This window comes from Quercus suber, unplaced genomic scaffold, assembly GCF_002906115.3.
Source record: "Quercus suber isolate HL8 unplaced genomic scaffold, Cork oak 2.0 scaffold_741, whole genome shotgun sequence".
Lineage (NCBI taxonomy): Eukaryota > Viridiplantae > Streptophyta > Magnoliopsida > Fagales > Fagaceae > Quercus > Quercus suber.
In genome coordinates, this window is record NW_027070179.1 from 255,073 (window position 1) to 267,579 (window position 12,507).

At 33.8% G+C, this 12,507-nt stretch overlaps 1 protein-coding gene across 1 annotated transcript; it reads left to right on the top strand.

The window, feature by feature from the left end:
* The first annotated feature begins 8,178 nt into the window (after positions 1–8,178).
* Positions 8,179–10,627, top strand: LOC111999280 (uncharacterized). Its single transcript, XM_065766772.1, has 5 exons — positions 8,179–8,732; positions 8,927–9,119; positions 9,212–9,276; positions 9,373–9,583; positions 10,235–10,627. Exons 1-5 carry the CDS (start codon positions 8,425–8,427, stop codon positions 10,625–10,627), a joined length of 1,170 nt encoding a protein of 389 aa, XP_065622844.1. The 5' UTR covers positions 8,179–8,424.
* Positions 10,628–12,507: the final 1,880 nt, after the last annotated feature.

The window sequence follows — 12,507 nt, forward strand, 5'->3', positions numbered from 1 at the left end:
CCGTGTATATTTACACGGGCACTGTAGCTCGTGTATTTAATTTTTTAATAATTTTTTCTCCCTCCTCTCTAACTGACGCTCATCTCCCACCTCTCTTCCCCAACATCCAGCGCGCCAGAATCAACTGAAAATGAACCCAAACAAACCCACACACATACAAACCCAAACGGCCAGAATCAACTAAAAATTAACCCAAAAAAACCCACACACAAACACACCCACACACAAACAAACCCAAACGGACAGAGATATCAGTGCTTATTGGAGCGATCGGGGTCATCGGAGCTCGTGGGTCTTGCTTGAGCTCGTGGATCGCCGATGAAGAGAGGATCTGGATCACCGGAGCTCGTGGGTCTTGCTTGAGCTCGTGGATCGCCGATGAAGAGAGGATCTGGATTGCCGGTGAAGTGTGAGGGAGACCGAATAGAGCTTGTGATCTGGATCGCCGGATAGAGCTTGTGATTGGAGATGGCTATAGAGAGATAGACCGAGAGGGAGACCGAGAGAGATAGACCGAGAGGGATACGAGAGGGAGACCGAGAGAGATACGAGAGGGAGACCAAGATAGACCGAGAGGGAGACCGTGAGAGATAGATGGGTATAGAGAAATAGAATCAGAAAAAATGGAAAGAGAGAGAGAGCGTATAAAAGGTAGGTGAGAAATAATAAAATAATTGAAAATTTTGATTATTTAAATAGAAGGGGGGATAGAATAGATGAACTGATGTGGGTGTATTGTAAAAGTGAATGTGTAAAATAGAAAAAGTAGGTTTTTATGTGTAAAATAGACACAAATTTTACATGAGCTAATGCGAATGCTCTAAAAGATGAATTTTACACCCCATTTTTATCAAATTCATATTCTTAATTTAATGGGTACAGGTATATGGTAGATGGAGAGATAAATGCTATGACAAATGCATTGAATTATGTAAATGGAAATATCATAACTGGTCTAGTGGTCAAATTTGTTTTACTAACATTAACTTTAGCCAATTAAGGTAACGTTTAAAACCGGTGATTTATAATCGAATAATAAAATTATTGGCCACTAACAATCTAACATTCATAAAGTACTTTTGCTAACTCATAAGGGAAAGTCATTTATTGGTTCTAGCTATGGTTATCAAAATCTCAATTTGGATCTTACGATTTTATGATCTCACCTGCCCAAAACGGTCGGGATCTTTCAAAGATCTTAGCGATTGTTCAGGATTGTACAATTCTGATAATTCCAAACAATCCTGGTTTCTTGTAATCTTCTTTAACTTGACAAAAGACTCAGTTGGACTCAAATGAAAAATAACATCTCAATAAACTAAGTTTTGTTATTCTAATGTAGAGAGATAGAGTGTCAGTTGAACCCAAACAAAAAATAACATCCCAAGTGTCATGTTTTAAGATTTTTGGCCTCTTTAAATGATGCTTATAAATGGATGTAATAATGTATGGTAATTACATCAAATGGGTGCAAATTTTTGGTTTTTTATGAATATATAATTTATGTAATTATTTAACATGCCCATTTTTTTTTTTATCAAATAATGTAAGATCTTACGATTCACGATCCTACCTACCTCCAACGATCTTACGTTTGATCCCGAATTTGACAATCATAGTTATAGCTAATAGCTCAAGTTAATATTTTGTTATTAGATGTGAATTTTGACAAATTCATCATTGGATTATATTTTTTTTCTGGGACAAAGGCTGGCTTCAAATTTAGTTGTAGCCTAAGGCTACAAATCCCATTAAAAAATCTAACATGGTTACATATTTTAAAAATCTAACAATTTGATTGCATATTCTTTATGTTGTTAAAACACAAATAAAATTTCATGTCAATTGGATGTTATTTAATATTTACTATTCAATTCATAAACTTATGTTTTATGTATAATTTTAGACTACAAAAAATTAAAATCTAAACGTTTGACTGATGACATAGCTATTAACCTTTGAAGTTTTAGAAATTTTGCAAATATGAAGGATATAAGAAGAAATGAAATAATTTGGCTACAAAATTAGTTGTAATCTAAGGCTACAACTCCACCCAATATCTTTTTATTGAACATGAATTTTAATAAATTAACTATTAGATTAATTATATTTTCTTATTATATCCTTCATGCTCGCAAAATTTATAAAATATCAAAAATTATTAATTATGTCATCAATCAAATATTTAAATTTCAATTTTTGGTAGTCTAAAATTATGTATAAAATATAAGTTTATGGATTGAATAGTAAATAGCATTTGATTGACATGAAATTTGACATGTATGATAAGGATATAAAGAACTTCCACTCCAACGATTGAATTTTCAAAATATGTAGTCATGTTAATTTTTAGTGGGAGTTATAGCCAATGCCAAAACCAAGTTTATAGCCAAATTTTAACAAATGTGGGTTACATGAGACAAATGGAGTGAATCGTTATATAAGTAAAGTGTCAACTTTTCAAAGTCCGTTATGCAACGTGAATACAGTCAAAACACAGGAAGATATACTGAAATCACCCTTTTATCAAATACCCAATGCACTGGCCCTTGTCCAAAATCTTCTGCTAAGAAGCCAATGGGCCGGGGGGATTGGAATTGACCTTCTTACATATGACTGCTACTTCAGTCGTAGTCTGTGGTGTTGGGGAGAGCAATTGGCTTGTTAGTTGAAAAGTAAAATAACATTGAATTAGATGCGCAGACAAGCTTGCTAAGGAAGGCTGTTCCTGTCTTTCTGATTTTGTTATTTTAGATTATCCTAGTTCTGCTGATTTATGTAATATATTGGAATCAGATGCTCTGGCCTATACTCCTTAAGGCGATCAGCCATAACTCTGCCTTTTCAATTAGGGGCAACTTAACACCAAAAAAGACTAAACCGCCCGAGGAATAGCAAACTACATAATGAGCTGTGAGGGATAATTTTGGACCAGCAAGTGATATAAACACATTCAATGGAGTATACTGGACTTGCCAATCTTGTCCTCATTTAGGCTGAGGCTCCAAAAGAATTCTTATATTGATGGAAACTTGCAAGGGGTACTGCAAGACATAGCTAGAGAGGAATTTCGCTTTCATACACAAATCACACATAACAAGTGGGTATAAGAAAGAGACTAACAATTGAAGGTTAGTTCTGCGGACTTGCTTTTTTGGATGAAAATTCTCTGGATGCTTCAATAATTTTCATCCCCTGTTTTGTCAACAATAATTTTGGATTAGATTAGATTAGATTAGATCAGACTCTATATGGTGAAGGTAGTAGGCTCGAAAATTTCCAAGTCTTTTTCAAAAAAGAAAATTCCGAAAGTCCAGCAGACCAACTATACCAATAGGTAACATCAATAGTCAACAGTTTGGAAGGCAAGGCTCTTGTTTTGCAGGTTTTTAAAGAAGGCCAACAAAAGCCCCATGAAAAGAAATAATGAGAAACAAACTCAATATGTTCTATCACAGTGGAACTTGTTGGCTACCAGTGAAGAAGAAAGTTGCAACAGCGAGCGTGGTCTTCATCTTCTTCCTCCTTGTCAGTGCTTTGGAATTTCTAGGCTGGATTGATATTGTAAGTCTTTATTCTTATATATTCTTTAATCCTTACTGTATTTTGTCGTCAGCCATATAGCAACTGAACTTACATACAGACTACACAGTCGACCTACCATTCTATTTGGGTAACAAAAAAACTTGCAATGGAATTACGAAAAAGTCGGTTAATCACTTTTGTCTTATCAAGCCTATATTCCCACAAAAGCCTTGAATCCAACCTTCGAATTTAGGAAAATAAATATTTTTTAAAGAAATTAATCTTGAAGTTGGATTTTTTTTTTCTCAAATTTTTTATTATTATTATTATTATTATTATTTTTTTGGGCTATGAATTCGTCTACTAAAATTTTAGATTAACTAAAAGTATTCTCGTTTCATGCATGGATTTATTAAAATATATATATATATATATATGTAAATGAATAAAACATTTTACTAAAATTCTCGTTTCATGCATGGATTTATTAAAATATATATATATATATGTAAATGAATAAAACATTTTACTAATATTATTGAATTTAGTGCCTAAGTTTTAATATGATAAGACTGATTATCAAATAAATAAAAATTTTAATTTTAAAATTTTGAAAATTTTGGTACTAGAGTTATAGTTGGAATAAAATTTCAATCAAATAGGGCTTTGGAGTACTACAAGTTTTACTACATTGAGCTTACAAACTAATGCATCATCAATCACAAAGAGGCATTTTAAATATTCATTTATGAGATGATTGGAGCTTACTAATTACATTCATTATCATATTAGTTTATAAATTTTATGTAGTAAAACTTGTCACACTTTTATCAATTTCCATTTCAATTTAATGGATCTTGAAAAAACTCACATTCTTAAATCACGAGGTTGATGGGGTATTTCATGGGTACAGAAAACCATGACTTCTAAAACTCAAATTTTATTATATGAGATATCTAACATATCATGCGTTAGGAAACTTGTTCCCTAATTTGGGTCATCTTCTTGAGGTTCAAGCCTATTCAATGGGCTTGCATTGTCAAAATTTGAAAGTGATGTGCTCCCTTTGCATCAAACTCAAAATTTTCTGACTCCTAGACCACGGCCCAATAACCCTTCTCTTCTTTTTTTTTTTTTTTTTGAAAGAGGCCCAATATCCCTTCTGTGCTATACGTTCTCATCCTTGTCATCTTAGCAGTACTGTGATTTTTTTTTTTAAAAAGATCATAATCAAGTAGTCGGTGAGGGAGTGGTTCATGATTTCTATTACTTTTTGAAAATTAGATAGTTTAAGAGAGAGGAAGATTTGAACTCTAGATTGATCCATTGGAAACACCAAAAAATACTTTTTTTTGGTAAACATCAAACTTTCATAAACTGAACAAAAACAATTACATTAGAATTCGGAGGATATATCCTTTCATAGTACAACCCCGAGTTATCATAATACAACAACATACATAAGTCCACAGATGGGCTATCAAAAATCATAAAGTCCTAATCAAAATCACCACCTCTTCTAGCCATAGCATCAGTGCACTTGTTAGCTTCACGAAAATAATGACTCATCTTTAGTTGAGAAATTTGGTTAATGAGAGTCTTGCAATCCATTATAAGACAAGCATGTTGTATATTATTGTTATACTCTTCAGTATCCCAACCAAGCACAATTCTTGGACCAATTTCAATTTATACTGCCAAAAGATTCAAACTAATCCACAACAACAACCCACCGGAAAAATACTAACTATTTAACCTATTGAATCTTGGCATGATTTTATTACTAATATTTCACTTTAATTAATAACGAATTGTGTAGGTACACAATACACCTGCCTAAAGAAAGAGTTTAGATCCTATCAAAAAAGAAGAAGAAAGAGTTTAGAACATTAATAATAGCATAACTAATAGTAATGATAATAATAATTTATAAATTGTTAGTTTAGTTCATTATTATTTTTTGTATTGTTGATCCTGTATTAATCATATTCATTGTTACCACAGTTTGTAAGATCAATTATCAAATAAATAAAAATTTTAATTTTAAATTCTTGAAATTTTTGTTACTAGAGTTTTAGTTGGAATAGAATTTCAATCAAGTAGTGCTTCGAGTACTACAAGTTTTTCTACATTGAGCTTTCAAATTAATGCGTCATCAATCACAAAAAGGCACTTCAAATATTCATTTATGAGACAATTGAAACCTATTAATCACATTCATTTCCACATTAGTTTGTAAGTTTTATATAGTAAAACTTGTCATACATTTAGCATTTTCCATTTCAATTTATTGGAACTTGAATAAACTATCACATTATCAATTCATGAGGTTTGTGGGATATTTATTATCGGTTCATGATGTTTATGGGGTAATTCATGGATAGAGAACCATGACTTCTAAAACTTAATTATTATTATTATTATTATTATATATTATGTGAAATAGAATAATTTTATTCGGAATAGGACAAAAACATTACATCCTGGGTCACCAGGTTCTCAATACAACTTGGTGTCTCTTCTACCCAAGCATGCAAAGACGTTAAGCCTATGGCATACTATGCTAACGTGTGGGCTACTTTATTTCCAATGCGTGGTGCATGACTGAACTGGACAAAGCGGAACCTGTAGAGATGGGACAAGGCACCAACTATGATATTAGCTGTGGAAGAGGGTGGGTCGGTAAGGCGAAGCATTGCATTCATGACTACTAGCGCATCACTCTCAAACACGCAGTCCCTGATCCCTATATCCCAAGCAAACTCAACTGCTTCCTCCATCGCCTTAGCTTCCACCTCGAGAGCACCCAATGGAGCTGTGAACTTCTTACTCAAAGCCACCACAGCTGCACCATGGTGATCTCGGATAACTATTCCGACATCGGTCTCCTTCTATTGTTCAAAAGTCGCACCATCCATATTCACTTTGTACCAGGGAGGCTTAGGGAGCTGCCACATTTCTTCCACAGATTCTCGATAAGGTCGAACTTCATGGTTGGCTATCAAATAGTCCTCCAAGTAATTCTTTGTCCACCGAGCAAGTACAGAGGCCAACTTTCTACTCTTCCCATGCCGGACCTCATTCCGGTTTGTCCAAATACCCTACACCGTCGTGATCATCAACCCGATATCCTCCTCCGACCACTTTTTTACATTTCGACCATACCATAGCAGATCCAAGAACTCGAGGCAGTTATCCATGGTATTATCCTTAACAAGACCCACTTCATTCCACACCTCCTTAGCACGATGACAATGCCAAAGCAAGTGACTCGTTGTTTCCTATGCATTTCCACATGCCTCACACTTGTTGTCTTGTGCTACTTGACGACGAAACAGATTAGCTTTCATGGGAAAGATGTTCCTGCATGCCCTCTATGTGAAGTTCCGAATTTTGTTTGGAACTCGCAAGCGCCAAATGAACTTCCAGAATTCCTTCATACATGTAGCGTTAGAGCTTTCCTCAGGTATTGGGTCACTCCTTTCTTGCAAAGTAACCTTATATGTTGACTTCACCGTAAATTTTTCGGAAGAGGTAAGAGCCTAGATAAAGCGATCATCAGGCAAAGTTGGGCTCAGAGCAATGGAGAGGATAGACTCTACATCCAAAGGCAAGAAGTTGCGTTGAAGGGCCTCCAAATCCCACTCCTCTTTCCAGTGGTCAATAAGTGTGGACACTAGCACGTCAGAGCCAACTTCTGGGCAAGGTGTGACTACTTGGTAGGTAGAGGATAGTGGGAGATATAATATGAAATATATAACATATTATGCGCCAAGGAGTAAATCTAGTATCGTAACTATTTTCACAATTTTGTCACTTGTTCACATGGCGACTTGTAAGCGATGAAATTGTGGATTCATCATTTTTTTCCACCACTTACATCTCGTCACGTAGACAAATTGTAAAAATTGTTGTGGTAGAAAACTTACTACATCATGAAACTTGTTCCTTAATTAGGTCATCTTCTTTATTGGGTTCAAGCCTATTCAACGGGATTGCATTGTCAACATTTGAAAGTGATATGCCCCCCTGCATTAAATTCAAAATTTTCCAACCCTTAGACCACGGCTCAATTGCCCTTCGTGTGCTATACGTTCAAGCCTATTCAATGGGCTTGTATTGTCAACATCTAAAAGTGATATGCTCCCATTGCATTAAATTCAAAATTTTCCAACCCTTAGACCACGGCCCAATTGCCCTTCGTGTGCTATACCATATACTGTACGTTCTCATCCCTGTCAGCTGTCATCTTAATTAGCACTGATTGATTTTTTTTTTTTAGATCATTATCAAAACACTAGGTGAGGGTCATGACTCGTGATTTCTATTACTAATTGATAATTTGATAGTTTAGAAGAGAAAGAGATAGAACATTATACATGTCCGTTAAAAATACTAGAAGATACTAATTATTTAAGTTACAGGACTCATTTTAATACTAATATTTCACATTACACCTGCCTAAAGAAAGAGTTTAGATCAGGAATAATAGCACAACTAATAGTAATCATAATAATAATATATAAATTGTTAGTTCATTAATATTTTTTATATTGTTGATCTCGTATTAATCATATTCATTGTTAAAGTTTATAAAATTTTAATAATAAAATTATCATCATATTTATATGCGCTTTGCAGTCTATATTTTCAGGTACTACTTACAGCGACAAACCAATCCAAAGAACAACAGAAAAATCACCAAAAGAGCAAGAATTCCCACTGAAATGCACAAAAGGAGACAAAAAACAGAGCTGCCCAAAAAACTACTACCCCACAAGAACACACAATCCTGACCGTCCAATATCATCATCATCATCAAACAGGACATGCCCATCGTACTTCCGTTGGATCCACGAAGATCTACGGCACTGGAAGCACACAGGAATCACGAGGAAAATGGTGGAGCGGGCTCGCAAAACCGCGCATTTCAGGCTTGTGATCGTGAAAGGTAAGGCCTACGTAGAGAAATACAGGGAGTCGATACAGACAAGAGACATGTTCAGCTTGTGGGGCATTTTGCAGCTGCTAAGGTTGTACCCTGGGAGATTGCCTGACTTGGTACTCATGTTTGATTGTGATGATCGACCTGTCGTCCCATCGAACGACTTTCGGGGCCCAAATTCGGGCCCACCTCCATTGTTTCGCTACTGTTCGGATTGGTCGAGTTTGGATATTGTGTTTCCTGATTGGTCTTTTTGGGGCTGGTATGTAAATCAATCGTGCTTACCTTTCGATTGCCATTGGTCGAGTTTGAAATATGATCATCTTCATTTCATGGTATAAATGTTATTTCTTAAAACTAATAGTAATAATATACCAAGTGATAAAGAGAATGAGTTAATTTAAGAGGGCAATTTTTGGGGAGAAATTTTACATAGGTATGACTCAATTTTGTTAGGGCTGAGATCAATATAAAGCCATGGAAAAGTGTGTTGGAGGACATACAACAAGGCAACACAAGAACCAAATGGAAGGATAGAGTACCCTATGCTTATTGGAGAGGGAATCCAAGTGTGTCTCCAACTAGAAATGACCTTTTGAAGTGCAATGTCTCAGACAAAGATGACTGGAACACTCACCTATATATTCAAGTTAATATACATTCTTCTTGTTTACTCACAGATGTTGATCATTCTCCTACATATATATGTTGCAAAAAAAAATTGATGCGCTCTAATTTCAGGACTGGGTGCAAGAATCTAAACAAGGTTACAAACAATCAAATTTAGATGATCAATGCACTCACAGGTAGTTATAAAAACAAAATCGAAGAACAATTTTATTTCCATTTGAACTATTCTCTTTTTTCCTCTTTTTAATTGAGAAAAGTGTGCTTTGTGCCAGATATAAGATTTATATAGAGGGATGGGCATGGTCTGTAAGTGAGAAGTACATTTTAGCATGTGACTCAATGACATTGCTCATAAGGCCTCATTATTATGATTTCTTCATTAGAGGAATGGTGCCATTGGAGCACTACTGGCCCATTAGGGACAGTAGCAAGTGCACCTCTCTCAAGTTTGCTGTGGAATGGGGCAACAATCACACACAAAAGGTCTCTCTCTCTCTCATTTTCAAAATGTTTTCACTAAGGGTTGTGCATCCACCACTCCAGCAAGTTGGTTAGATTGAAAAATCTATGATGATATATATAAAATCAAATCATTTGACTTTTGGTTAATCTTATAATATTATGTCAAATTGGCTTTTAAAGCCTAAATTTTTTTGACATTATTGTTCTAATATATATATATATATATTGTTTTTGAGGACTAATGTATATATTTTTAATAGAATTTTATTTTTATTTCATGTTTAAACCTTTTATTAATCTTACTACATTATATTAATATGTAATTCTGTATACAAATGCAATAAATACCTAATGAAAGAATATAAAGTTCCACAATGAATACAAATTCTCTAGACTACTTTTTGTGTTTTAATGTATATTCCATGCACAACTTGTCATGCATTTGTTTGTCTTTCTTTATAAAACAGCCAAAGCTTATGTGGGAAAAAACAAACCAAATACATGACGAGTTATAATTAGTGAAATACAAAAAATGGTACAGAGGATTTGTATACCCCTATATTTACCTTTTAAGTTTTCAAAAATGTTTTTGCTTTTTTCACTAATTTAAATTCATGTTAACAAAATCATTTATTATATTTTCAACTGTTATGATTTTTCTAAACTTAGCAGGCTCAAGCCATAGGAGAGGCAGCAAGCAACTTCATACAGGAGGATCTAAAGATGGACTACGTATATGACTACATGTTTCATTTGTTAAATGAATACGCAAAACTCTTGAAATTCAAACCATCTATACCTCGAAGAGCAGTTGAGCTATGTTCAGAAATGATGGCTTGCCCAGCTAAAGGTACATGGGAGAAATTCATGGTTGAGTCCATGGTTAAGTCTCCTAGTGATTTAACCCCATGCACCTTGCCTCCTCCTTATGATCCTTCGTCACTACAAGGTTTTCTTGAGAGAAAGGATAAATCCATAAAGCAAGTGGAAATGTGGGAAAATAAGTATTGGAAAAATCTAAAAAGAAGCAATAAATGCATTTTTTTGTGTTTCAACTTTCTTTAAATGTTAGGATTATTTTAATAAAGAAAAAACAAAAGTAATAGTATTTGTAATTTATTTCCACATTAATTATATAGGTTAATTTTTTACCATAAATGTTCACTCATTAATGTTTTATATTTGAGAATTAAAACCTATTAAACTCACATCTTAATGTTCCTAATTATATATCTCTATGTTTCCTCAAAAAAAAAAAAAAAAAAAGAGCTTATTGGTAGCAGATTATCTAAAATAGGTAACCAAACACCCAAAAACCATCCACATCAATATACCCATCAACTTACTCATACTCATACCCATTTAAGCTCAATGGTGACCTATATTTGGGGATAGGAAATTTGATGTTGGTGAAAAGGAAATCGGTTACCTAAAATACGAAAAGTAACAAATAGGGAAAAAATTATAGTTAAACTGTTAAAATTACTCTAAAGTAGCAACCCAAAATGAATAGTAAAAAAATTTATGGTAGTGGACATTTAAATGCATGTTTATTTAGGAATTTATGACCCAATATTAAATTTTGTAAGTATTTTTTTAAGGGGAAATTAATGGATAATGACTAAATGTAATTAATGAAGGTTAGAGGAGTCATTTTAATCTTACTCGTGTATGTTAAATATGTTTGGCTCCAAACATATTTGAAGCTTTGGGCTCCAAGCCTCCAACCAGGAGTGGGAAAATAACATGTACCATGTCATGTGTAATGTACATGATAATGACAAATGTCAACTTTCTATTAGTGGTTGGAGCCCAAGGTTTGAAGCAAAACTTTGTTCATTGTTATATGTAGTGACAAATAGACACTTGTCATTATTTTGTGCAACTATCAGTTTTGATATCCAACTTTTATAATATATACTAGTCTATAATTAGTGCAATGCACAAGAAATGTTTAATATAATATCATTTTGGGTAAATTATAAAGTTGGTCCCAATTTTTTACACCATATTTTAATTTAGTCCCTACCATTATCCTTGAATGAAAAAAGCTGACGTGTCAGAACAATAAAAGAAAAAAATTAATACCACATCAATTGCCAACTTTACCACCAAGTCAATTTAAAAAAAAAAAATAACCAAATTAAAATCTACACACGAGAGATAAGTTTGGGGAAACTAATAGGTTCTAAAATCCCTAAAATCCATCTCTGCTCCCTCATCTCCATTAAATCCCTGAAGTTGCAGATCAAAGAGGCTGTCGTGGCCTCCGAGGTTGTGGCTGTACTGTCAGTATGGTTCCTCTTTTTTCACTTTCAAATGTTATAGGGCCCGTTTGGTCATAGAGTTTAAAAAGATGTGAAAACTGTGGTTTAAAAAGTATTATTGAAAAACGTATTTTTAGTGTTTGTAAAAAAAAAAAAAAAGTGTTTGGTATCATGGTTTAAATAACATATTTCATTGTTAAAAAATATAAATATGTGTTTGGTATGTGTGTTTAATTTTGTGAAAAAAGCTAATCAAAAATAAATTTTTTTTAATCAAGAGAGATGAAGATTGTACTTGACTTTGTGGATTTGGCGTGAACCTTCAGAAGAGAGGAGACAAGATGGAAAAAAAAGCTGACTAGGTGAGCCCATTTTACTGTTTAAATAATTACTTAATTGCCACTCAAAACTAGTTTTTATTGTTTAAAAAGAGGTTTGAGGTGATTTCAAAATAGGCATTTCAAAACATGATTTTTTGAACAACGTATTTCCAAACATTGAGAGCAAAGATAGTCCACCAAACACTGTGTTTTGATTTTGGACACTAGTGTTCAGTGTTTAAACACTGAACACTAGTGTTTAAACTATTTGACCAAACGGCGCCTATTTCTTAGTTATACATTTCAAATGTTTCACTTTCGTCGCTGTTGTGTTGCGCCTTTTTTTTTTTTTTTTCCC

Coding starts and splice junctions, on each gene's coding strand:
- LOC111999280 (XM_065766772.1), top strand. CDS start 8,425: ATGGTGGAGCGGGCTCGCAAAACCGCGCATTTCAGGCTTGTGATCGTG. Junction 8,733..8,926: donor GATTGGTCTTTTTGGGGCTG/GTATGTAAATCA, acceptor CAATTTTGTTAG/GGCTGAGATCAATATAAAGC. Junction 9,120..9,211: donor ACACTCACCTATATATTCAA/GTTAATATACAT, acceptor CTCTAATTTCAG/GACTGGGTGCAAGAATCTAA.